Genomic DNA, 23,534 nt, shown 5'->3' with positions numbered 1-23,534 from the left:
TGCCTCCTCTAAGGCAGACTCCTGCAACTTTCTCCCTTGAGTCCTCGAACTGCACTAATTACTCCTCACTCAGACGACCTTCGTGTCCCACCATGTCAGATGCCTCAGTGGACACCAGCTCCAAGATAACCACCAAGGACTTAAAGGAGAAGAAGGAAGTTGTAGAGGAGGCAGAGAATGGAAGAACTGCACCTGCTAACGGGAACGCTCAAAGTGAGAAAAATGGGGAGCAGGAGGCTGACAATGAGGTAGATGAACAAGCAGAAGAAGGTGGGGAGGAAGAGGAGGATGAGGAGGAAGAAGTGATAGTGAGGAAGAGGATGGAGATGATGGTGAGGAAGCTGAGGCTCCTACAGGTAAGTGGGTAGCTGAGGATGATGAGGATGACAATGTTGACACCAAGAAGCGGAAGACTGAGAAGGATGCCTAGACAGCAAAAGGAGGAGCTAACGTTACGCACTGTGACATATTCACCCTCCATATCCCGTCTCAGAATGTAAACGTGGTCACCTTCGAATAGAGAAGCAGGCCCTGCTCGCCCACAGTGGGCAGTGCCACCCACAGATGACTCTCCACCACCCCTCCAAAACCAAAACATGAATTGGCATCATGGGAGGAAAAAAGAACCAGAACTTCCCAAGCCCTGCTTTTTTTTTTTTTTTCTTAAAAATACTTTAAAAGGAAAGTTGGCTTGTATTTTTTATTTACATTTTATATTCTTGTACATATTGTTAGGGGTCAGCCATTTTTAATGATAACTGCTCACCACATCAGCCTTCAGAGCATTTTCTGTTCTACTTCAGACTTTACTTGTGGTGTGACCATGTTCATTATTATCTCAAAGGAGAAAAAACTTGTAAAACAACAACAACAACAACAACAACAACAACAACAACAACAAAACAATCTTATTCCAAGCATTCCAGTAACTCTTTTTGTGTATGTACCTAGCTGTACTATAAGTAGTTGGTTTGTATAAGATGGTTAAAAGAGCCAAAGATAAAAAGATTTTTTTCCCTTTTTTATGAAGTTGCTGTTTATTTTTATTTTTTATTTTTTGGTCTGTTTGATGTATATGTGAAACAATGTCCAACAATAAACTGAAATTTTATTTTGCTAAGTTGTTCTAAAAAAAAGAAAGAAAGAAAAAGAAAGTCTTATCTAACAGAAGGCTTCCCATTTCTATATCTGGCTCTTGCATTAAACCAAAGCTAAAGTCAAGGGAAACACTATTCCATGACAGAGATGTCTGCATGCCCGTCTACTGCTACTTTATTTACGAGAGTTAGGCAATGGCATTAGCCCATATGTCCAATAACTGGTGAATAGATAGTGGAAATTCAGTAACACATACAGTGGTAGTTTATGCATGTATAAAAAGAGTGAAATTGTAAAATTTGCAAAAGGAATGGTATGGTAGTTAGAGCATGCTTGGCCTGGGGGTGTGGCATTATTTGGAGGTGTGCCCTTGTTAGAGTATGTGTGACCTGTTGGAGGAAGTGTGTCACTGTGGGGGTGGAGCTTTGAGAGCATCTTCCTAGCTGCCTGAGGACACAAGTCTTCTCCTAGCTGCCTTTAGTCCCTCTAGCACTGATGCCTGGCTGGATGCTGCCATGCTTCCTCCCACCTTGATGAAAATGGATTGGACCTCTGAACCTGTAAGTCAGCCGCAATAAATGTTGTCCTTTATAAGGTTGCCTAGGTCATAGTGTCTGTTCACAGTAGCAAAACCCTAAGACAAATTGATAGAATTAGAAAAGATACTGAATGAGTTCATTCTGGCCCAGAGAGAGACAAACACTGTATTCTCTCTCATATGTGGGTCCTAGCTTCAGAGGTTTAGATTTCTGCAGTTAAGCTAAGGGACTGTTTGTGGAGGCAGGAAAGCAAGAAAGGAGTCAAGGGATGGGGAGGTATTCAGAGGGGAAGATTGTAAAAGACAAGGTCTATGAAAGCAGAGGGTAGGGAATGATAGGTGTGAAAAACTGTAAATAAAGACAGATCTGGAGAATGGGGAAAGGGTGGGAGTGGAACAGAGAGATAACAAGAACAAAGGGCCATATGGAAGCCTCCTACTTTATATGCTAACTAAAAAAGTAGTATGAAAAAAAAAATCCAAGCTTTGAACAAAAGTATACTACATGGGTGGAAAAGTTGCTTCCAAAATTCGTGAGTTTTTAAGTGAAAAGCTCAATGTCAAGTTAAGGACATCTCTTTATGAGTTGTTGGCTAGACATGTCCCAGAACCTCTCAAAACAATTCAGGCTATTGCCAACGACTGCTCTTAACTGCCTTCCAGAATTAGATGGTAAGATCTTACTGCTGAAGACACTACACATTTTGGTGAGAGGACAGAGAAATCAAGCTGGAAGCTCCTGTCTTGCTGGCTGGTGTTCCCAGTGCTGGAAGCTGCTCTGTAGGCTGCTGGAGAAAAAAATTCATCATCACTTTCCAGGCATGGGATGCTTGCTTACAGGGGGCATTACTTATTCTTTTTTTTTTTCGGTGGTTGAGGCAAAAGCAGTAAGGGTTGGTGGTGGTAGCTAATTGTTTTCTGATGGAAAGAAATTGTGTTGGAACCTACTGCTGTTGTTTTGACTAATGACATTCTATAAAAATATCTTCTAAATATTTATGTTTATAACCTTAGACCAGAGCTGCTTTTTAACCTTGGGCAGAGATTCTCATTCTCTCTCTCTCTCTCTCTCTCTCTCTCTCTCTCTCTCTCTCTCTCTCTCAGAGTGAAGGTTAATCCAGAGACTTATAGCTGGTCAATGTGCTGAGAATAAGTGGCTGATATGTGTTCATATGTAAATGGGACATGCATATCTAGGGAATGTTGCAAAGGAGAGATTGGTAAGAACCTAAGAGATGGACGATGGGGATGAAGCAATGCTGGGAAAACCACCATCTAGATGTGACGTAGCCACTGAAACCATGGCCCCAGAACACCTATGCATATCTACATAGGTTCTGTACTTGACTGAGCTCTTCAACTGTTTACTACGGACAGGGCCACCACCAAAGAGTCCCCATACCTTCTTGAGGAAATACTGGCAATTAATGATTATCATGGAGAGAAAGTGGCATTTTCTTTAGTTTTTCCCACCACTGAGTTGCCCAAAATCAAGCAAATTAACCCCTAGATATGCCATGCAAGTAGTTTTAAACATATTTTATTGGCTCATATTTTTATATATTTATATGGCTCAAAATGTATGTATATGGCCCCCAAATCATGAAAGTAACAAAGGGACTAATGGGGCAGGAGAAAGTGTTCAGAGGGAGAAGGAAGGGGGCTAAATGGTGTAATGGGAGGTACATGTAATCATACCATATTGCATATATGTATGGTATATCTAAAACTTAATTAAGAGGAATCGTCACTGAGATGACCAAAATATACATGGGCAAAATACATAGGATAAAATCATTTTTCTTGTCTGAAGTTAAAAATATTTTCTTGACTAAATCAGAAGTTGCTCTATGTTGCTTTTTCAATACCCAATCCTTTGACCCTAAGTTTCAAATGAATTTAGGTACCTCCCTTCCCACTGGATCATATGGCTTAGGAAAGTCTGATCTCAAATCAAGCTACTGATTCATGGCTGCTGATAATGGTCCTACATTCCCAAATAGCAAATATAAAAACAAACATACAAACAAACAAGATGTGAATGGATAAGTTATAGCAGTTTTGGGGAATGAATACAGATATAAGGTAGTCATTTGTTACTGTCTTTAGAAATCCTGAAAATTTCTTGAAACTCCTTTGTTTGTTTTGCTTCTCCCTTGAAGAAATAAACACATCTATGGGCAGAATCAAAGGAGAAATCATGACATAGACACAGGGTAGGAGAGAGCCATGAGAAGCAGCCATAGAGATGGCAAGGGCTAGATATTGGCATAGCAACATGTTCAGATGAAAGGATTGAAAACTAAGGCTTTGAAGAGTACCATGGATTGTAGCCCCATACTCAGCAACAAAGAGCTGGATCTACCACTGAAGAAAACTGTGGGATCTGAAATCTTGGATCAATAAAAACTTGATCTCTGGCTCACCCATTTGCCATGGATTTACTTGTCAATAGGACTGAGAACTCTGAAGCTCCATCTAAATACTTGGTGTCCACAGACTCAGCCTTCAAGCAGGGAATTCAGTGCTGTATAGGTTTTGAAAGCATGAAGACAGATCTGCCTATGTAGTTCTCAGTGCTGTTGTTTTCTTTTCCTTCATAGGAAAAAATCACCAACCTCTTAGGGTGTATGAACTCGGGAGTCTTGGGAGCAAAAAAGAAGCTATGCTTCTCTTTATGCTTGGGAGCAATCAAAGAGAGCATAAACAATCAGCTGGGAAAAGTAAGGAAAAGGACACAGGATGTGAAGGAGAGATTGAATAAAGATGTAGAAACACTGGAAAATTCAACAAATACTTTGGGAGCAAATATCTCAACAAGTTGAACAACTCATTAGAAAGCCTCATCAACAGCAGATGAAAGAGCCCACAGGCTGCAAGGGTAAGTGCAGCCAGCAGAGGTTCCTGTTATACAAGAAGGGAAGCTTCCAAGGGAAAGAGTTCTGGCAGACATATGACACTTGACTGTTGATTCAGCAGCAGCTTAAATAGTCTGCCTTCACGGAGCCTCTGGGGACTTGCTTTTGGAAGTCAGCCCTGGATGTCAGCTTCATAGATCATTAAAATACACTGTATTAACAAAACAAATCCAAGCAAGGACTTAGTCCTAACAGGAACACAAGTACTGTGAAAAACCAAGGCATTACAATTTACTCAAAAAATCACCAGTACTACTGTAATGGATTCCAATGGAATTGAAGTAGATAAAGTCCCAAGAAATTTAAAAAGTATGATTATAATGCTACTCAATCTAATAAAAAAGGATTTGAATAAACTCTTAAATTAATTCAAAGACTGCATAAATAAACAGCTGAATAAAATAGAAGAGACATTCTTTCACAAGAAGGATTGAATAAAGAGGTAGAAACACCAAAAAAATTTAAACAAAAAACTTTTGGAGCAAATATCTCAACAAGCTGAACAACTCAGGAGAAAGTCTTATTGATAGGCTAGATGAAATAGGATAGAATACCATAGCGTGAAGATAAGGTATGCGAACTAGAAAACACTGTTCATGCAACACTAAAGAAAGAAGCAAAATGTGGGTAGAACATGTAAGATTCTGGGGCATCATTAAAAGTCAAGGTTTACCAAACATGAAGGAGTGTAAGCTAAGGTATATAAAACAAATTCAACAATGTGGAGGGAATTGTCTCTAACTTTGTGAAAAAGATGGTTGTCCAGGTCCTAGAAGGTATTTAGATGTCGTGGCATACTTTCCCTGCAAGTTGGAAGGTGCTAAGGTGGGAGGAGAAAGGAGAGGAAGAGGAGGAGGAAGGAGAGAAGAGAGGATGAGAGAGAGAGAGAGAGGAGAACATGGCAGCGGATGTGTCTCTAGCAGTCACAGGTAGTTGATATATCTAGGTTGGGTATTGGGTTACACATTTAATTGTGTGGGCATATTGTTATTGAGCTTACCAAATATATAAAGCCTTTGGATAATCTAAGCATTAAAGTCTCATTTCTACTGGGTATCGTGTAGATGGTGGGATGGTCTGGGCTCAGCCTAGCCTTGTGGTGACAGCATGTAAGATTGGCAGAGCCATCTCCCACACTGGTGTCTTGTGAGTGGCAGGGCCAGCGGCTCTGGCTGCTTGAGCCAGCAGCCTGAGCTGAGCAACTGCGAGAATAGCCACCTCAGGCCTAGGCTAGTTGAGAAGATGGCGGCTGATTAAGAACAAGCAAGTTTGGGAGCCACTGCTGATTTAAAATATTGCCATAACAGTTAGAACATCAAACGGATGAAAGAAAGAAAGGATACTTCTCACACCATACTATATATAAAATGCTATTATATTATATTTATATATTATAATTATACATTTTGTATATTAAATATAACATATTATATTTTAAACACTAAATACACAGAGCAAAGAACTGAAGCTACAAGAGAAGTATCTACTCATATGATATAAATACATCACACTAATAGCAGGTGTCTTAGCAGGATGTCTAAAATCCTGGAGGGCATAGAATGGTGCATCAATCATTGAAAGACACCAACTGCTAACCCAGATTATTATATTCAGCATAACTATCCTTGAAGGGAAAATAGCTTTCCATGATGAACACAAACTATGGGAATTCATGATCCACTGATGGCAGCATCACAGAAGGGAACACTCTATCAAGAGGACATAAGAACTAAAACCATATATGCTCCAGGTACTAGCACAACCAATTTTATAAAGGAAACACTACAGGGCATAAAGACACGAATCAACTTTCACAAATTCATAATGGATGACACTGATACTGTAGTCAGATTCATAGGTAATTGGGATTTAAAATATTAACACAGAGGGAGAATCTTCTCTACAAAAGAGCCACTAATAGGTTATCCAATCCCAAGTGGTGAGCACTAAATCCATACACATACGAGTAATGCTAAATAAACTCAGCAGGTTGCATTTACATGCACGCATGCACGCAATTGTGTGTGTGCACGCACGCACACACACACACACACACACACACACACACACAAATATAACAATAATAAAGGTAAAGGTCATGAATTTTAGAAAGGCTGGAGGATACGCAGGGGGAGTTGAAGAAGAAAAGAAGAAAATTAGGAAATCATCATGTAACTATATCACTTATGCATTTAGTTATCAACAGCAACAACAAATAGTAGTTAAATGATCCTATAGATCACAGGGCATTTATGGAATATCTGAATCTACAGTATAGTCTATATAAAAGAATACACATTTTCTTAGCAGCTTCTAGAACCTTCATCACTAGAGACCATACACTACCTTTCTTTGATTCAATGACATAAAGGAAGTCTTTTATTTTTAGTTTCTTTTTTTACTTTTAAGATTTATTTTATCTATATGGGTACACTATAGAGGTCTTCAAACATACCAGGACAGGACATCAGATCGCATTGCAGATGATTGTGAGCCACCATGTAGCTGCTGGAAATTGAACTCAGGACCTCTGAAAGAGCAGTCAGTGCTCTTAACCCCTAAGCCATCTCTCCAGCCCCCTCCCCCCATAAAGCAAGTCTTAGAAACAATAAAATGAGAACAAAAGGTTGTACATTCTATTTCATCACAAGAGGAGATTAGTAATTAACTGCAAGAGAAAGAGCAGGAAATAGAAGTTAAAGATATTAAACAATACATTAATATTTAGTGGGTCACTGAATAAGTCAGGAGGGAAAACATGTAAAATCCTGAAATCAGATGAAAATGAAAACACAGTATTTCAGAACCTATGCAATAAAAATGGCCCTGAGAGGGAAAATTATAGCTTTAAGCATATTAAAAAAAAAAAAAAAAAAAAAGAGAGATCTTAACCAGATAGCCTAATACGTATCTGAAGGACTTTAAAAAATAACACCAAACTGAATTCCAGATCAGCAAAAAAAAAAAAAAAAAAAAAGAAGTAATAAAGGTCAGGCTGCACTGTCCCTTCCCATCCTAACCGCAGCAAACAGCAAGCAGCACTAAGGGTATTAAAAACATTGCATCTTTGAGAAATAGCTAGAAGGTAAAGTGTTTTGTTTTCCTGGAAAGGTTACTACCATCCATCCCATGGGATAAAATGTTCATGGTGGAAAACAGAAGCTGAAAGCTCATTGGTGAAAAGAATGTTCAGCAGGGTGCTTCTCTGACTGCCTCGACTTTCCTGTTTGTTTTCTCCTGGATGTTGCTAAGCCTTGGATTTAATAAAGTTACTTTTGATTGTTCTCTCAGTCAGGCTAACCCTGTCTCTGCTCAATGCTGTACACATTTCACTAGCTATTTGCAGTTCCTATCTATCTACTACTTGCTGATCTTTTCTCTTTTGTTTGCTATGCAATCAACCCATTCATTTGAAACTGCAAGCACAGGTATTGCAGATTAGGTATTGTAGATTACCGAACATACATTTTCTCTCATATGCATAGTCTAAATTTAATGATACAGACATATAAACTCAGAAGAAGAGCTATTTGGGAAGTGGAAGGAGATTAGTGACAGCTGAAGGTGGTAGGGAATGCACAAAAGCTATACAAATTACATGCTCTACTTGAATGAAAATCTCTTTCTTTACTTTAAAGAATTATTTATTTAGCTGGATGCTGTAGCATATACCTTTAATCCCAGGACAAAGGAAACAGAGGCAGGTGGATCTCTATGAGTTCAAGGCAAGTCTGGTACACAAAATGAGTTCCAAGTAAGCTAGACTATGAGATGGTGAGACTCTATCTCAAAATGTTCAGTAATTAATTAACAAACCAATTCATAATTAAATGTGTATGTGTCTAAGTGTGTGTGTATACATTATATAAACACAGTGCTTGAAGCGTGAAGAGGGATTCAGATCCTCTGGAACTAGAGTTAGAGATGGTTGTGAGCCACCATGTGGATACTGGGAACAGAACCTGGGTCTTCTGCAAATGCTCTTAACCGATGTTCCTTTTCCCCTTCCTCCCTCCTTTGAGATAGGGTCACAAGACCTATCTCATGTATTCCACGAGAATATCATGTATTCCAGCGTAGTCTCTAACATACTGCATAGCTGAGGCTAGCCTTCAAAATATGATTGCCCTGCTTGGGACCACAAAAGAGTACCACCATGCCAGTGAATGATAATTTCCTGTACAACACATTACTTTGTGCAACAAATTTACACAAAAGAAACACTTTTTAAGAAGAAAGGTAACCATTTTTTATGCCAAACTATAATGCTATTGTAATATAAATCACATTATCTTTTAAGGTATTCTGATATGCTTGATTTGTGCGTACAACCAAATGTACACATGATAGTACATTAGCTGAGGAGAGATAGGAACATAAAGAAAAGAGAGGAGAGATATCAGTCATGTCAGGAACAAAGAGAGTGTTCTCAAAGGAATCTAACCCTTAGAAAGTATTTGACATTTGACTCCATTCAAGTGACCCCTTCTTATTTCCTACATCTAGAGAGTGTCAGTCTTTCACAAACATCTGGTGATGGTCAATTACCTTCCCAGGCAGTCAGCAGTATCCTTGAGTATTGCACAGCAGGATAGCATTTCCTATTTTCTCCTTAAAGAGAAGTGATGTTGAGCATGTTGAAACATCATGCTGGCTCATGTTTGTGGTGGGTAGGACTTTGAGAAAGAGAGGAGGGACAGTGACAAGGAAACATGACTCGGTGGCATGGGTAATCTGGACTGAAGGAAAGTAGAAGCATGAAAGCAAAGACCAGCTAAGACTGGAATCAGAGGAGGATGTAAGGTGCACAGGGGAAAACTAGCATATCTACCTGGAGCTCGCCTTACCTATGTGTATACAGGAAAACTGTGACATTAGACTGCCTGGTCCCGTGCTACAGTGCCGTGCCTTATACATGTCAGATCTCAGGCTAGTTATTGGCTTTTAAGTCTCCATTTTCTCACTGAATAAATAGCGACAATAATGTTAACCACTTCATAACACGGGGATGCTACCCATTTGTAGAGATAAAGCAGTTAGAACAATATATGTCCCAGAAAAGTTTACAGAGTTACTGCTATCATTGTAATCTTATGTTCTCATGATAAAGATACCATTGCTATGGCTACCCAACTCTAAAATTAAATAAAGGCACAAACGCTATTAAACTAGTAAACTGGGGGCATTTGGCCAGTTATCATAGGCTTGCACAAAAGATACCAAAGTATCTTGATTAAAATATATTTACTATGATAATATATAGTAAATATCCTTAGAATTGATTTTTTTCCTTTGCCATTTGTACATTTCTAGCTCCATTATTTGCCAGATAGTTGCCACTTCTTTTTCTTTCTTTTTTTCCCTTTCCTTTCCCTTTTTCTCTTGAGATAAGGTTTCTCTGCGTAGCTCTGGCTGTCCTGGAACTCCTTCTGTAGACCTGGCTTGCCTAGAACTCAAAGACCTGCCTGGCTCTGCCTCCCAAGTGCTGGGATTAAAGGTGTGCACCACATCTACCACCCAGAGTGACTTTCTTAAGTATAACATGTTAATCTTATGAACATTATAACAAAGAAAGCTAAGTGGATATTTAATAAGCTCATACACGAGTCATTACATTACACCCGATTTGGCAGAAACTGTTCACACTTAGAGATTAACCATGAACTTTTTGTGTTTTGTTTATAGCTGATAGTCAGAAAAGGCCTTTTTTTTTTTTTTTTAAGAAAAATGTAGCTTTTAGTTATTAAGTCACAGGTATATCTGGATTCCTGTTATTCTTCCTTCTATTCATGCAGGCTCATTGAGAATGCTAATGGGTGATGAAATGTAAAAGACCAGCTGAAAAAGGCTCCAGGAGCGAACAAATGAATGACCTGGATAATTGGGAGTCAGCTCTAGTGTTATTACATATTATATTCTATGGACAATAAGTGGATTTTAGACATACGCATAACCTGGAGAGATACTGAAGATAATATATATATGTAATTGTAGGCCACGTTTACTTGATAGCTGCTTTATTTTTTTTTCCTGTGAAAAATGTACTTGAAAATTTCCAAGACCAATTTCAAGCTAAATCATAAGTAAAGACCCTTGGCTATTGGATTAAATGAGGAGTCAGGAACTACCATCTCCTGCCAGTGAGGAGCCCTCAGAGCTACTTCAACAGGGCAGCAATCAGCCCGTCTTCACTTGGGGAGTTCAGAATCAATTGAGATGGGGCTCGGCCAAGGAAAAGCAATTCTTTTCTAAGCAGACAGAGTTGCACTTGTGTGAAATGACCTAGCAAGTGTATGACATGAGATCTTTCCAATCTGTGATTTGGTAAAGGATAAGACATTTTAATTTTTTTTTAAATATCTGACTTCTGAGATACCTTTGGAGAAACAGAAAATGCTAGGATAGGTAGTGCCAATTCTACTAAGTGAATTCTACTTTGGAATTTCTTTCCTTCAGGTTAAACAGCACAACACAGAATTTATTTTCTATGTTCAAAAATCTAGTTTCTATGAATTTTGTAATTAGATGTGCTCAGCCAACCATAATGAAATGACCTCACAGCAAGGAGACAAATAAAAGTTTAAAATTTCATTATATCAGAATAAGGGTCCACAGCAATGTGTAATAATTGTATACTTAGTATAGTGTGAACCAGGGTCAAGGTGGAAGACAAGGGACACCCTTCAGCCAGCTAGGGGACCTGTTATATAAGCAGATGTTCTGCCAGGTACTTTTACCTTTTTCAGTTCATGTGTTGAAATCCTTATACCCAGCACCTCCTCTAAATGCTACTGTATTTGTAGACAGGATATTTAGAGAAGTGATTAATTTAAAAATGAAGTTATTAATGTAGGTCCAAATCTGTGTAAACTTCTGCACAGATCCTTACCAACCTAAGACATAAGTGCATTGTTTTGAATAATGCATATTCCATGATGGGTAAAAAAGGCATTCTTGTCAGACTGAACTAAGAAAGGCTCAGTCTTATTTATGAACTAAAAAAAGGGGAGAGGCAAAGAGCTTTTGGGGCTGCTTGGCAAGAATCTGACATGGGCCAAGGACAAGGAAATGGGCTTCAGGCAGGAATCTGACATAAGGCTAGAACAAAGAAGTAATTTCAGGCAGGAATCTAAATATTAGGCTAGATCAAAGAAGCAATTTCAGGCAGGACTCTAAATCTTAAGCTAGAACAAGGAAGTAGGCTTCAGACATAAAAATGACTTTGGGCTAGGAGGGGATATTTTGGTCATCCCGAAAAGCCCTTACAAACAGTGATCACGGGAGTTCTCATGGAACTTTGTTTATTGCCTTGTTTGCACTTTGTTTACTGTCTTGCTTTTTTCTTGACTATTTGCATTTAGTGTATTGCTAGTTCCTCAACCTAGAACTGACCTTAATGCTTTCATGTAATTAAAATGACATAAAAGCAAAAAAAAAAAAAAAAAAAAAAAAAAAAAAAAAAAAAAAAAAAAAAAAGGAGGGGGGATGGGATAGGGGTTTTCTAGGGAGGGGAAATGGGGGAAGGGAATGGCATCTGAAATGTAAATAAATAAAATATCCAATAAAAAAGATAGGTCCAATCGAATATGATTCATGTTCCATACTCTTCCAAAACCCCAAACAACAACATGTACACATAGAGCTATAGAAAAAAAGATTATGTGAAGACAGAAAGACCACAAAGAAAGATGCTGTTAGTAGGAATTGCCTTTGCCAACACCTTCAGCTGAGACTTATAGCCTCAGATACTGTGACAGTTAATTTCTGTTGTTTAAATTCTCCAGTGGGTGGTACTTCCTTATGACAACCCAAGGAACTTATACAAGCTGTATTTGCAGGTAAGTATCCTTAGAAGATCCATGTATGCACTGAGTGAAGGCTCATCCACAGTAGATACCAGATATTCTTCTCACACCTCTGAAAGGATCATCCTGAAGCCAGAAATTTGGTACCCAATAGTTCAAGGGCTGTTAGAGTAGGAGGCAGAGAGAGATGGTGTGTGGAAGGGATCATTTTTTTATCTACCACAAATTTCTTATTACAAAAGGGTTGCATGTCTATTATAAAAAGTACTGAGAAATACAGGTGAAAAAATTTAGAAACAGTATATTTATGATCTCATTTGTTTTTCCAGAATTTTTCATATGAATACACTGTGTACATAGTACATAATATATGTGTAAATGTACATATCTGCCAGAGTTATGATAGAGTCTTGCTGTGTAGGTCAGACTGTCCTTGATCTCCTGCCTCAGCTAGCTAAGTATTCACATTACAGGCATGCAACGTGCTATCTGGCCTGTTACCACTCCCCTTTCATATCAGTAAGAATCACTTTCAACATCTGATTTCAGACATCTTGAGATGGTACTGGTAGGTAAACGTGTCTAATGTTTGGCATATGCTATGGCTTTGCTATTTGCCAAACCATCTTACAGAAGGGATATATCCATTTTTATTAGTGAGTCTTTTTCAAGTACAACAGAAAGCCTGTGTCCAGGGACTCTAGACTTAGCTGCCCCAAAGCTAACTGGGAATTTCCTCCTAGGGAACAAAGTATGGAAACAAGAGGACCCTGAAAACTTGTGCTAGCAGTGACTCAGGATGCTGGAAGTGGCCGGATGAGGTGTACACAGCACAGTAGGACAAGGTATTTCTCAGCTTAGCAGAGCAACAGGTGAAAGCAAAGCATAACAGGATCAGCATGTCCTTGCCTCTGAGATGGGAGCCATCATCTCTGCCAGGTAGGGCCATATCAGGTCAGCATCTCGGAGTCTATTTGGAGATCATGACACCAGGAGGGGCAGGGGGAGCAAAGAAGTGTGAAGGAAGGACTTGTTTTGCTCACTCGAGAGTGGAAGGGAGGTCCCTGAGGACCTCTGAGGAAGCTGGGAGAAGCTGTCAGTCCGAGGTTCCAGGGGTTCACCACAGGGACCTGTGATCACTGCAGCCATGACCTCTGCTTGTTCATCTTATCCCTGGAGCTTTGAGGGCCTGGGAAAACAGGTTATGCTAGGGATTGAGCGTATAAGGCCTGGTGGCCTTTGCAGTTTGTATGCCTTAATGGAAGATGCTAGTTGATTCTGGTTCTTTGCCCAGTGTGAGGGATCCCAGGGTGGGGCACACTTAAAAAGGAAAACTAAGCTAATTTTTAAATGAAAAAAAAAATTAAAAGAGAGTATTTCATAAACATGAAAATTATGTGTCAGTCAATAAAAGGTTGGCAAGAAACCTTCTGCCAGGTGATGTGATAAAGGAAATAGGTTAATTCCCCTTGGGAGAGAGTTTCAATCATCTCTAGAAGGCTGCGGAGCTTTCAGCAGTCTCTGTGTGTGTGGGAGACGGATTGTGGGACAAGGGAGAAGACCATTTTCCTTGTGCCTAGAAGGGTACCAGTCTCACATCCCAGGGTATTCACAAGGAGCCTGCTTGTCTTTCTAGTTTGGAGCTTGGCTGGCCATACACAACACACACACAGTCAAAGAGGTCATGGTGATCTTGAAATAAATGTAGTGTACATAAGAAGGAAGAATGAACAAAATGGTCTCTCCCTCCTTCCCTCCCTCCTTTCCTCTCTCCCTCCCTTCCGCATTGTCTCACTTTCCTTTTCTTTTTCTTCTTTTTTTTTTTTTTTTTTTAAAAGTGCTACCAGTCATGAAAAACAGGGTCTTACACATGATAAACCCTAGCCTTGTCCTATATTTCCAGACACTCACCTTCTCTGAGACATAGATTGAGCCCAAGTTGTTTCTCAAGACTAACGCATTTTCTGTACATTCACCCAGAGCAACGAACAAATTTCCAGTAAGAATAAACGATTTCTTTCCCTGGGATGCTTCCTCATACCTTCAATGGTTCCACGGAGAACGAGTCAATTCCTAATCACACAGCAGCCTATCAAGCTAAAAACCGTCACAAACACCAGGCTTACCGTCTATCACTGGCTTTGGCTGGGAACTCTTGAGGCGTAGTGAGGGTCTGAAGCGGGTTCGGTCGTTGAAGCTCCAGCTCTTCTGGACTTTGGTGGGGCTGCCCTCGGCAGTGATATCAGTGCTCGGGGATCTCCTGTCACCTACTGATGCTTGTCTGCTCTTAATGCTCTGGCCCCTTGGGCTAGCCATGCGCACTCGCTCCTTAAAGCTCAACTTCTGGCTGTGGAAAACAGAGCCACGGGTTATTCCATCACAAACTACCATCTCTCTGCAGGGGCGAATGCTTGGATGAAACTATAAGGCCATTTACCACAACAGGCAAGAGCGTGTTCAGCAAGTAGGAATGTAGAAATAGATTTTTTTCCTTATTGAAAAAAAAAAAAAAACCCCTTCATTTAATCATGGTGTTTGTATTCATTTGAGATCAGTTTCACTCTTATAGGTATATGCATGCTCCTTGGATTTATGCAGGAAGGAAAATGACCAGGAAGAGCACTTTGTACCCAATTTCACTGAAGATAACCAAAAATGAGTTTGGAATCACTTTAAAAATTGTTGGGTGGTTGTAGCTTTCCTCTCCATTGGTGACTTCCTCTTGTTGTTTGTTTGTTTGTTTGGGAGATCTTTCTTTGGAATTTCTAAGCATCTCTGCAGGTAAACAGGGATACTGAGTACGTATGTACCTACATTCAGCATGCATTGTATATCCCAGGCAAGACTATGATATCCATAAATTCATGCAATCTCAAAGCAATTGACAGCACTGCACACATATATTAAACACATGACACTTGACATTATGTTCTTCATTCTTGGGAAAAGAAACCACACGGGGGTTGGCAGGGGTGGGGGTGAGTAGGGTGGGCAGGGTGGGCAGCCTTAACATGTAATGAATGAGGTGACCGACAGAAAGAGATGTGATGTTCACTAACACAATTTTCTGCTTATGAAACAAGCTATTGATTTGCTGTGGCAGCTACCAGTAAAAATCGCATCTGTTTAAACATTCTGTTCTCTGACACTACTAGGTAGGATCAAGCTGCCATGGGATGATCAAGGATGTATTAAAAAACAGAATCCAAAACAAATCTTTACCCTGGCATGGTTAAGATGTGTGTCTTTTGTGATGTGTTAGGAGGCGCAGGTAGGAATTATAGGAGACATGGGATGTAGAGGTCTCTGACTCATGTGAAGATAGGAGTAACATAGCTATCTTTTTTTATATATAGGAATCAAATGAACTGTGGAGAGTGTTACACGCCCCAACATGGTTCTCTGGTTTCACTTATAAAGCGCTGTGCTGTTCATTAGAAAGCAACACACAGTTATCAATGCAAAGGGTTCAGTGCTCTTCAGGGACTGAAGAAAACAATGGGGCAATGGATCTGAGGGTGGGTTGCTTAGCACGGCTCTTGTGAGGAGGCATGCTGCAGCCTTTATAGGGGATGAAGGCAGCGTGCTTATGGGTAAGGACTGTCTGAGACCAAGAAGGCCTTGTCTTTTCCACTTACCGCAGTGTCCATGGTCCCCAGCTGCAGCATGCCAACAGCAAGTGTGTTTAGTGGGTGTGTGTTTGGCAGCTAACAAGAGATAGTAGCATTGGTTTCTCCATGCCTAGTTGCTTAACCTCTGCAGTTCTAAAGAGGTACCGTGTCTGATGTGAAGTTGTGTACATGAAAACAAATACAACTCATGAACAATGGTGGTCCGAGAGTCCGATTAGCAATAAAGGAGTTGACCATGCAGCTGGCACCCCCTGTCGCCAAATGCAGACACAGCCACTTCCAGCACAACCAGCTGAAGGCACATGCAGGCTGGGCAGTTTTGTGGTGAGGTCATGTCAGGTCAAGAGTTCTGTCCAACAGCCCCATCAGTCACAGGGTTTATCTTGACGAATGTATGATTAAATGGTAAATTACACCAAACAACAGCAACAGAAAACAGCTAAAGAGCAGTGTTTTATATTCAGACTAGGTTCTTCATATCACCCCATACCCTCAAATTACTGAGAGAAACCTGTCAAAGAGATGGGTGAAACCTACTTTCCCTTAAAACGATTTTAATTATAAAAGTTTCCAATCTTTAAAAAAAAAAAAATCTCAGCACATCTGTACCATAACTTAAATTTTTGATGATGTAGTTCAGCAAACATATGTTCGATTCTGCACCTTTATTTCAATAAATGGCTGGCTCAAGTAGACACAGTCAAGTGAGAACCCCAAGTGTTCTCACTGTTTGTCTCTTACCTTTCTGGAATTAATACTCATTACATAGAAAGTTAAGTTTAAAATGCTGGAAAGCTATATCTCTTTCCTATCCCAACTAAGTGAACAAAAAAATCGGTAAAAAAAAATCATAAAGAAATTAATATAAATTCTATTTTTATTTTTTAAAAAAAGAATTATGATTTAAAAAAGAAGCTTAAAAAATTCTAAAGTAAAACAGCATCAGATTTCCCATGATTTATTTATGAAGATAAAATATTTAAGGATCACCCCTGTAACATATCATAACATCATTACCTCTACAAATTGATAAAACATTCTTTAAGTCTACACACATTAAAATTTGATATGTTAATTCTAGCTTCCATTTCCTTTTTGGTTGTCTTTTAAATTTATTTTATTTTGCATGTATGGGCATTTTGTCTGTCTGAATGTCTGTCTGTCTGTGTATCTTGCACATGGCTGGTGCTCAAAGGCCAGTAAAAGCCAGTAATCCCCTGGAAATAGAGTTATAAATAGTCATGAGCCACCAGATGGGTATTAGAAATGCAACCTGTGTATTGAGGGAGAACAGCCAATGGTCTTCACTGGTGGGCCATCTCTCCATCCCTTCCTCTTTAGCATTTCTAAACTATAAAAAGATTTGCTAATGTCTTTTTTTTTTTTAAAGCTAAGCTATGCATGGTTGTTAGCTCATGGCTTTAATCCCAGCACATGGGAGGCAGAGACAGGCAGATCTCTGTGAGTTCAAGGCCAGCTCATTCACAAAGCAAGTTCCAGGTTAACCAGGGTTATAAAGGGTGATGTTGTCCCAAAGACCAAACCAAACAGAACATATATTAAATTCAATAAATTATATGTTAAAATAGAGAAAATGTAATGTTTTCTTTTCTCTTTTGACACAAGAGTATGAAAGTTTAGAGCGGCATCTTAACACTGAATGGGTTTTTCCAAAGGAAAAGTTCTGTTTGTGTGCCCTCTAATGGAAAGTTTACTTTTATTGGTTTTTCTACATCATCTCCCCTTTGGAAATTAATAGAGCATCTTGATTGGATGTCTAGTAAATGGATTAGGTGGCTGTTATCGAAACCACACATCAATTAAAATTATAAACACTTCACTGGCACATAAACGTTTCCATTACTTTCTTGTTTCTTGTTTCTTTTCTTTCTTTTTTTTCTTTCTTTTTTTTTTTTTTTTTTTTTTTTTTTTTGACATTTAAAACATGACTTTTGAGGAAGATTTTTCTGTCACAGCATTTTTTAGAAAGCTTGCCAAGGATGATCCCCAGGAGAATAAGTAAGTCTCTCTCTGGAGAAAGTAACCAAAAGGTCACAGTGGTCATTGATTGGAGCCTCTTAGTACACAATCCCATGTTCCCAGCTGAGCACCATTCTCAAGGGAGCCTGCGGAACTGCTCTGCAAGGGATTTCACCCGTCTCTAGAAGCAGCTGTCCAAATCACTCTGGTGGCCCGGCATGCACTCCACTGTTAGATGTTCCCTGCCAGGGAATCTTGCGGCATCATAACTCCGCAGTAATCCACTAGGGCTTACGATGCCGCCGCTATTGTTATACATAATTAGTGTTTTAGCCCTTCTTAGGATAAGCACCCTACAAACTGTCGCCTCAGGCACAATATGGCAACCCAGCCATTAACAAACCAGCGCGTGCAATAGCTTAGCAGTTGAGCAGCCACCAGGAGGCGCCAACAGGCTAACTGCCAGAACTATGCCTGCTTTTTAAATTTTATTTATTTATTTATTTTTGTCCCAGTGATAAGAGTTTCGAAGCAGGCAACAGGCAACAAGGAAAATTACAAGCGCGCTGAGAACCTCATTCAAGAAGTCCCTAGGAGAGTGAGTCTATAAACAGGGCCCAGGTGTAGTGGCGGCGTAACCTGGTCATGCACCTGAGGTTAGTTGGCATTCTCAAATCTCATGTCAACAGCTGGGATGCTGGGTACCTCTGCTTCCGTGAGGTGTACATTCTGAAGAACTTCTGCTTATTACTACAGAACTTACTAGGAGTGAGGGAGATAGAGCAGTGTATTATTAAGCATTTCTCCACCAGCATAGTGCTGAGGGCTTTCTTTTTCTAAAGGAAAGCCATTTGACTTTATATGAGAAGACAGAAAACATAAGCAGTAAGCGCTCTGCAGTTCAGTTGTGCTGCCTGAGATACAGCCAGTGCTCTTATGGTTAGGCTGTAACAATTAGATTGGAAGTAAGCATTACAAACGATGAGAGTGTGTGTCAGGTTCTGTTTCCCCATAAGAAGTGGGGAAAAATAAGTATCATAGAGTTCGGCCACTTCTGTAATAAATATCAAGGAATATAGTTTAAGTAATGGGGAGCCAAAATTTCAGGAAATTTAAGAATGAATATTTCCATGAATCAACAAAGTAGGTAACAGTTGCTTTAAGTTACGCACACACACACAGACACACACACACACACACACACACATTTGTGTGGAACAGAAGTTATAGTTAGTATATAGGTAAATAGTTGTCAGGTTGAATACCTGTTCAAAAGTATTCAGGAGAAAGGACTCTAGATTAGTACTTTATAAAGATTAAAATAATCACATATTTATTAGGTCCTTGGCTGTTTATAAAAGAGTAAATCCTTTCCTTCTATAAATAATACAGGCAGATGGAAAGATTCTTTTTAAACAAGCCAATATTTGCCAGTAAGGGCCTGAGCTGATTATGTGGAGGAGGAAAGTCAAGTCTAGTCTCACTGAGTTTAGCTTAACAATAAGTGCAGATCATTCACTATACGCAGAAGACAAGAAGTAGGAAAAAATAGAAGCAGAAGAAACATCCGAACATACAGTCTCTTCCACAAGCATTCTAGGGTTCTTTTCCCAGGAGCCATACGATTGGATCAGAACACAATGGAGTGGTTTGGACAAAGCACTTAATGGGTCACAGTATAATGACCTGAGATACCTGCACCTTAACACATATGATGTGCATCTTAAATCAGCCTCACTGGTGCTAGCTAAAGCAATCTTAGCTAGTCGGCTGTCTTAGAAGGCGGAGGCCTTGTTAGGGATGCTTTGTAGATGGAAAATAAGGCTGAGTAACCGAAGCAGGTACAGTCAGCCACTGCTCACTAAGAAGACAGGAAGGAGGCAGTGAGATTCACAGTTAATCCCCTAGTCTCAGTGGATACACTATCTGCTCTTGTCGGGATCAAAACCTAGGCAGGAAGAAATAAAACCTTCTTATGTCAATGCAATGGCTTGCTGGCCACTCTCTGATGACCTGGTCAAGGAGAAAGGGAGGAAAGATAGGAATTCTCAGTCAAAATACTGTGGTGGGATGGCCAGATGGGTTCACAGTTAAACTCTTCTCTGAAAATGACAGTGTATTCCATTCAGAGAAGCACTGTTCCACTTAAAAATGAGCTGAAAATGTTACTTAAGGGAGGCTTAATTAGAATACAGTCAATAAACACATCAACACATATTTTTGATTAAAACTGTCCCAATGGGAAGATACGGCAAAAGAAAAATAACAGAATAATAACGCTAAGGAAGATGGAGTTATGGTCTGAGTGGAGGAGGCACCTGACCCTGTATTCAAAATAGCCAAAGAAATATTATTTTTATCATTATACAATTGAGCAATAGCTATAAAAATCTTCTCTTCCATCTTCTAGTTTGCAGTTTTAAATAGAAAAAAAAAAATGTATCAATCACAGTGTTTCTTAGCCTGGGTGTGGTAAACTTTGTTTAAAGCCTATTCCAACTACTTAGAAAGTAAAACTTCTCTTTTTAATGAGAACACCCCAAAGCAGTGAACATAATTAATCAAGGGTGATGTATGTCTGACCTGTGGTGTCATCTGTGGACAGGGCTCTGATTCAGTGGTGGGGTCAGCTGCCTGTGAGAAAGGTGTGGCCTGCAGTGGTGAGCTCATCTGAGGCTTTCAACAGAAAGACCAAGAGATTCCAGACTCTGAGGTATCCAAAGGATTACAACAAAATCATCTCCTCCTGGGGCTGACACTTGTCTGTTCTGTTTGTCTAAACCACATCAATAACCAAATGGCTGACCACAAAGACAGCAAAGGGCTCTGCAATTGGGTAGTACTACTTAATTCATTCATTTGAAATGAGGTCAAGCATTAATTAATATTATCCCTAACCCAGAATTGCTCTTCTCCAAGGGAATGCTTCATTATAAACACATTTTCTGTTGTGGATACTTTGCTTCAGGAAGGACAGATTTATTACTTTTTATGATAGTGCTGTTGTTATTGCCATTATGATAGTCTTTCTGCATCCATTATTGCAATATCATAAATTCTCTTGTCTATGGAGCACATGGGAGAAGCTAACACAATAATAGAACGGGAGTTTCAATGTGTTTCATTTTTTTATAGCATGTGTCAATTTAAAAGAAAAAAACAAGAAACTTCCAGCTTATTTCCTATGGTTCTTGCAGTGCCTTGTTTTTAAATGATTTATTTTTGACTATGTATATATGTGTGTATATGTGCAGGTATGTGAGCTACTTTAGTGCAGTGACTAAAGAGGCCAGAAAGGAATGTGGAGGATCCCTTGGAGCTGCAGTTACAGAAGTGAGCTCCCGGACATAGATGCTTGGAAATGAATGTGTGTCTTCTGCTAGAGCAGCATGGCTCATAACTGCTGAGCACATCTTGTTTTCCTTGTTGGTGGTGCTTTTCCAAAAGTACTTGTAGTCAGGAAAAGTTTATTCTTACAATCAAGAATAATTCATTAAGCACATTTTCTGTTATCACCGTACATGGCAGATGCAACAAATAATTGGGGAGTGGGTCCCCTAACAATAGGAGCATGGATTATCTCTGACTCTGTTGCCTTCACCTAGCTGGACTGACTGGTCTGGTCAGGCCTCAGTGGAAGAGGATGTGTTTAGACTTGATGTCCTAGGGCAGGTAGGTACGAAGCAGGGCTTCCCCTTCTCTCAGAAGGAGAGGGAGTAATGGGGGACGGGGGGCGGGGGGGGGACTTGTGAGTGTGGGACTGGGAGAAGAGGGGGAGGGGCCTGCTATCAGGATGTAAAGTGAATAAGTAAATAAATTAATAAATTAATGAGAGAGAGAAAGAGAGAGAGAGAGAGAGAGAGAGAGAGAGAGAGAGAGAGAGAGAGAGAGAGAGAGGATTGAGAAATTGAGTGGTGATATAGGACTGGTTTCAAGGTTGGTTTTGTCAAATGTTCAATTTCTGCAGAGAAGCAAAGAATTTCACCATGTCATTCTTCAAGACGTGAACCTAGTTGAGTGGTTCTGCACTGCACACATTCAAATCTACAAGTGAACTATCTTTAACAACATTAGTCACAGGTCTGTTAAATAGATTTTAACATTTTAGATAGACATAATTTTTCTGATATACTAACCTTGGGAAATGTATCTTCTGTTGTTGTTATTATTGGCCCAAGGTGACCAGAAATCTCAGGATTGCCGAAGAGGTCATGTTTATTCAAGCATCTATACATGACCTATAATATCCTCTGTGGTTGTCTAAGTTTCACTTTGGAGAATGAAATTAAGAAAGGTGACCCTCTCCACGAGTTGCTCTAGACTCTGGAGACAAATTACTCTTTGGATAAACTATAGATAGATCTGAGACAATGCCTTTGTAAATATCACTAAGAGTAAACTCGACTCTCAGATGTCTATGCAAAGATGGTGCTTGGCCCAAAGACTAAATTTCTTTTTGGTTAGAAATATCTCTTGAAAAGAACAACTCATGGGGTAGCTAAAACTTTCTGTCATCATTGCTCAGGAACATCCAGCATCCATAGCTTTAAGCCTTTTCCTTCTGACTTAAGAGAGGGTCCTGAATGCATTGGCTCACCTGCACAGAGGGAGAACTCGGGGCAGTGTTTCATACTGTATGGAGCACCTGCCAGCATGGGCATCTTGGTCTGGGATTTTTATTTTTAAGTATTAATGCAGAAATGGCTAACAGAGTCTCATCACTCCAGAGGAAGTTTCAGGACTAATTAAGTATTATACAAATATTTTACAGTTTGTGTCACCATAGAGCCTTACTAGAAGCTAGCTAACTCAGGGCATGAGAGCATCTTCTTTTCTCTTTGAGCAAATGGCAATGATAGGAAAAAGGACAAACATTTTCCATTTCTTGTTGCTTCTGCCTGTTACTGCTTATATGTCACTGTGGGGATCTACAGCCTTTGCTTTCAGGCTTTGCTTCTCAGTCCAGACCTTTCCTGGTACTTCTTACCCTTGGCGTCTATTCCCTCTGGGTCTTTCTAGAAGGAACAGCCATGAGGCATCTGGGGAAATTGTGGGATAGGTCTTCTTCCTGAAGATGAGATATTCTCTGTGGAATTCATAACCCAAGTAAACTTTATTGTTCCCTGGCCTGAAGATATTCCATACGGGTGGTTCTTGCCTCTTGTCTTTAAGTGTGCTTTGCCAAATTAAAAAAAAAAAATATAAGAGTGAAATTTCTTATCTCAAGAAAAGCACTCTCATAGAGGAAAGTCTATCCTAGACTACTGCCCATCCAGAAACAATATCTTTCTCCCACTAGGCCTTTAGATAACTCCACTTGAATACTTGTAAAGGACTTCTGTTGGGGACAGTGGCAGACAAGAATAATCAAGGACTGTGATTATTTTGCACCTGAACATTTCAGGCATTACAGATCGTTAAAAGGCACTGAGTGGGTTAGGAAAAAAAAATGCTTCTATTCCCGAGGAGGGAAAAAAAAGAATCGATAAAACCCAGTAAACTGAGCAGGGGCATCTTGTGAAAGGTCACTTTTAATCATCTTGCATTTGTCGATCGATTTTAC

The 23,534-nt window shown here is 39.7% G+C and overlaps 1 protein-coding gene and 1 pseudogene across 3 annotated transcripts in view; one reads left to right on the top strand and one right to left on the bottom strand.

Annotated features, from left to right (window-relative positions):
• Window positions 1-23,534, bottom strand: part of Kcnq5 (potassium voltage-gated channel subfamily Q member 5) — a 539,505-nt gene that overhangs the window by 46,773 nt on the left and 469,198 nt on the right. For 2 of the 3 annotated variants that reach the window (XM_034521404.3, XM_034521405.3), the window contains one exon: window positions 14,486-14,706. In XM_034521404.3, coding sequence (XP_034377295.1) covers window positions 14,486-14,706 — 221 coding nt within the window. Of the gene's footprint in view, window positions 1-14,485; window positions 14,707-18,676; window positions 18,734-23,534 lie in introns of all 3 variants that reach the window. The other variant, XM_034521402.3, reaches the window with a different exon arrangement.
• LOC117722344 (prothymosin alpha pseudogene) lies at window positions 93-368 on the top strand (annotated as a pseudogene).

Source organism: Arvicanthis niloticus, chromosome 17, assembly GCF_011762505.2.
Source record: "Arvicanthis niloticus isolate mArvNil1 chromosome 17, mArvNil1.pat.X, whole genome shotgun sequence".
In the NCBI taxonomy this organism is placed as follows: Eukaryota; Metazoa; Chordata; class Mammalia; order Rodentia; family Muridae; genus Arvicanthis; species Arvicanthis niloticus.
The sequence above is the reverse complement of the archived record's forward strand: the minus strand, read 5'-3'. Positions and strand labels throughout refer to the sequence as shown.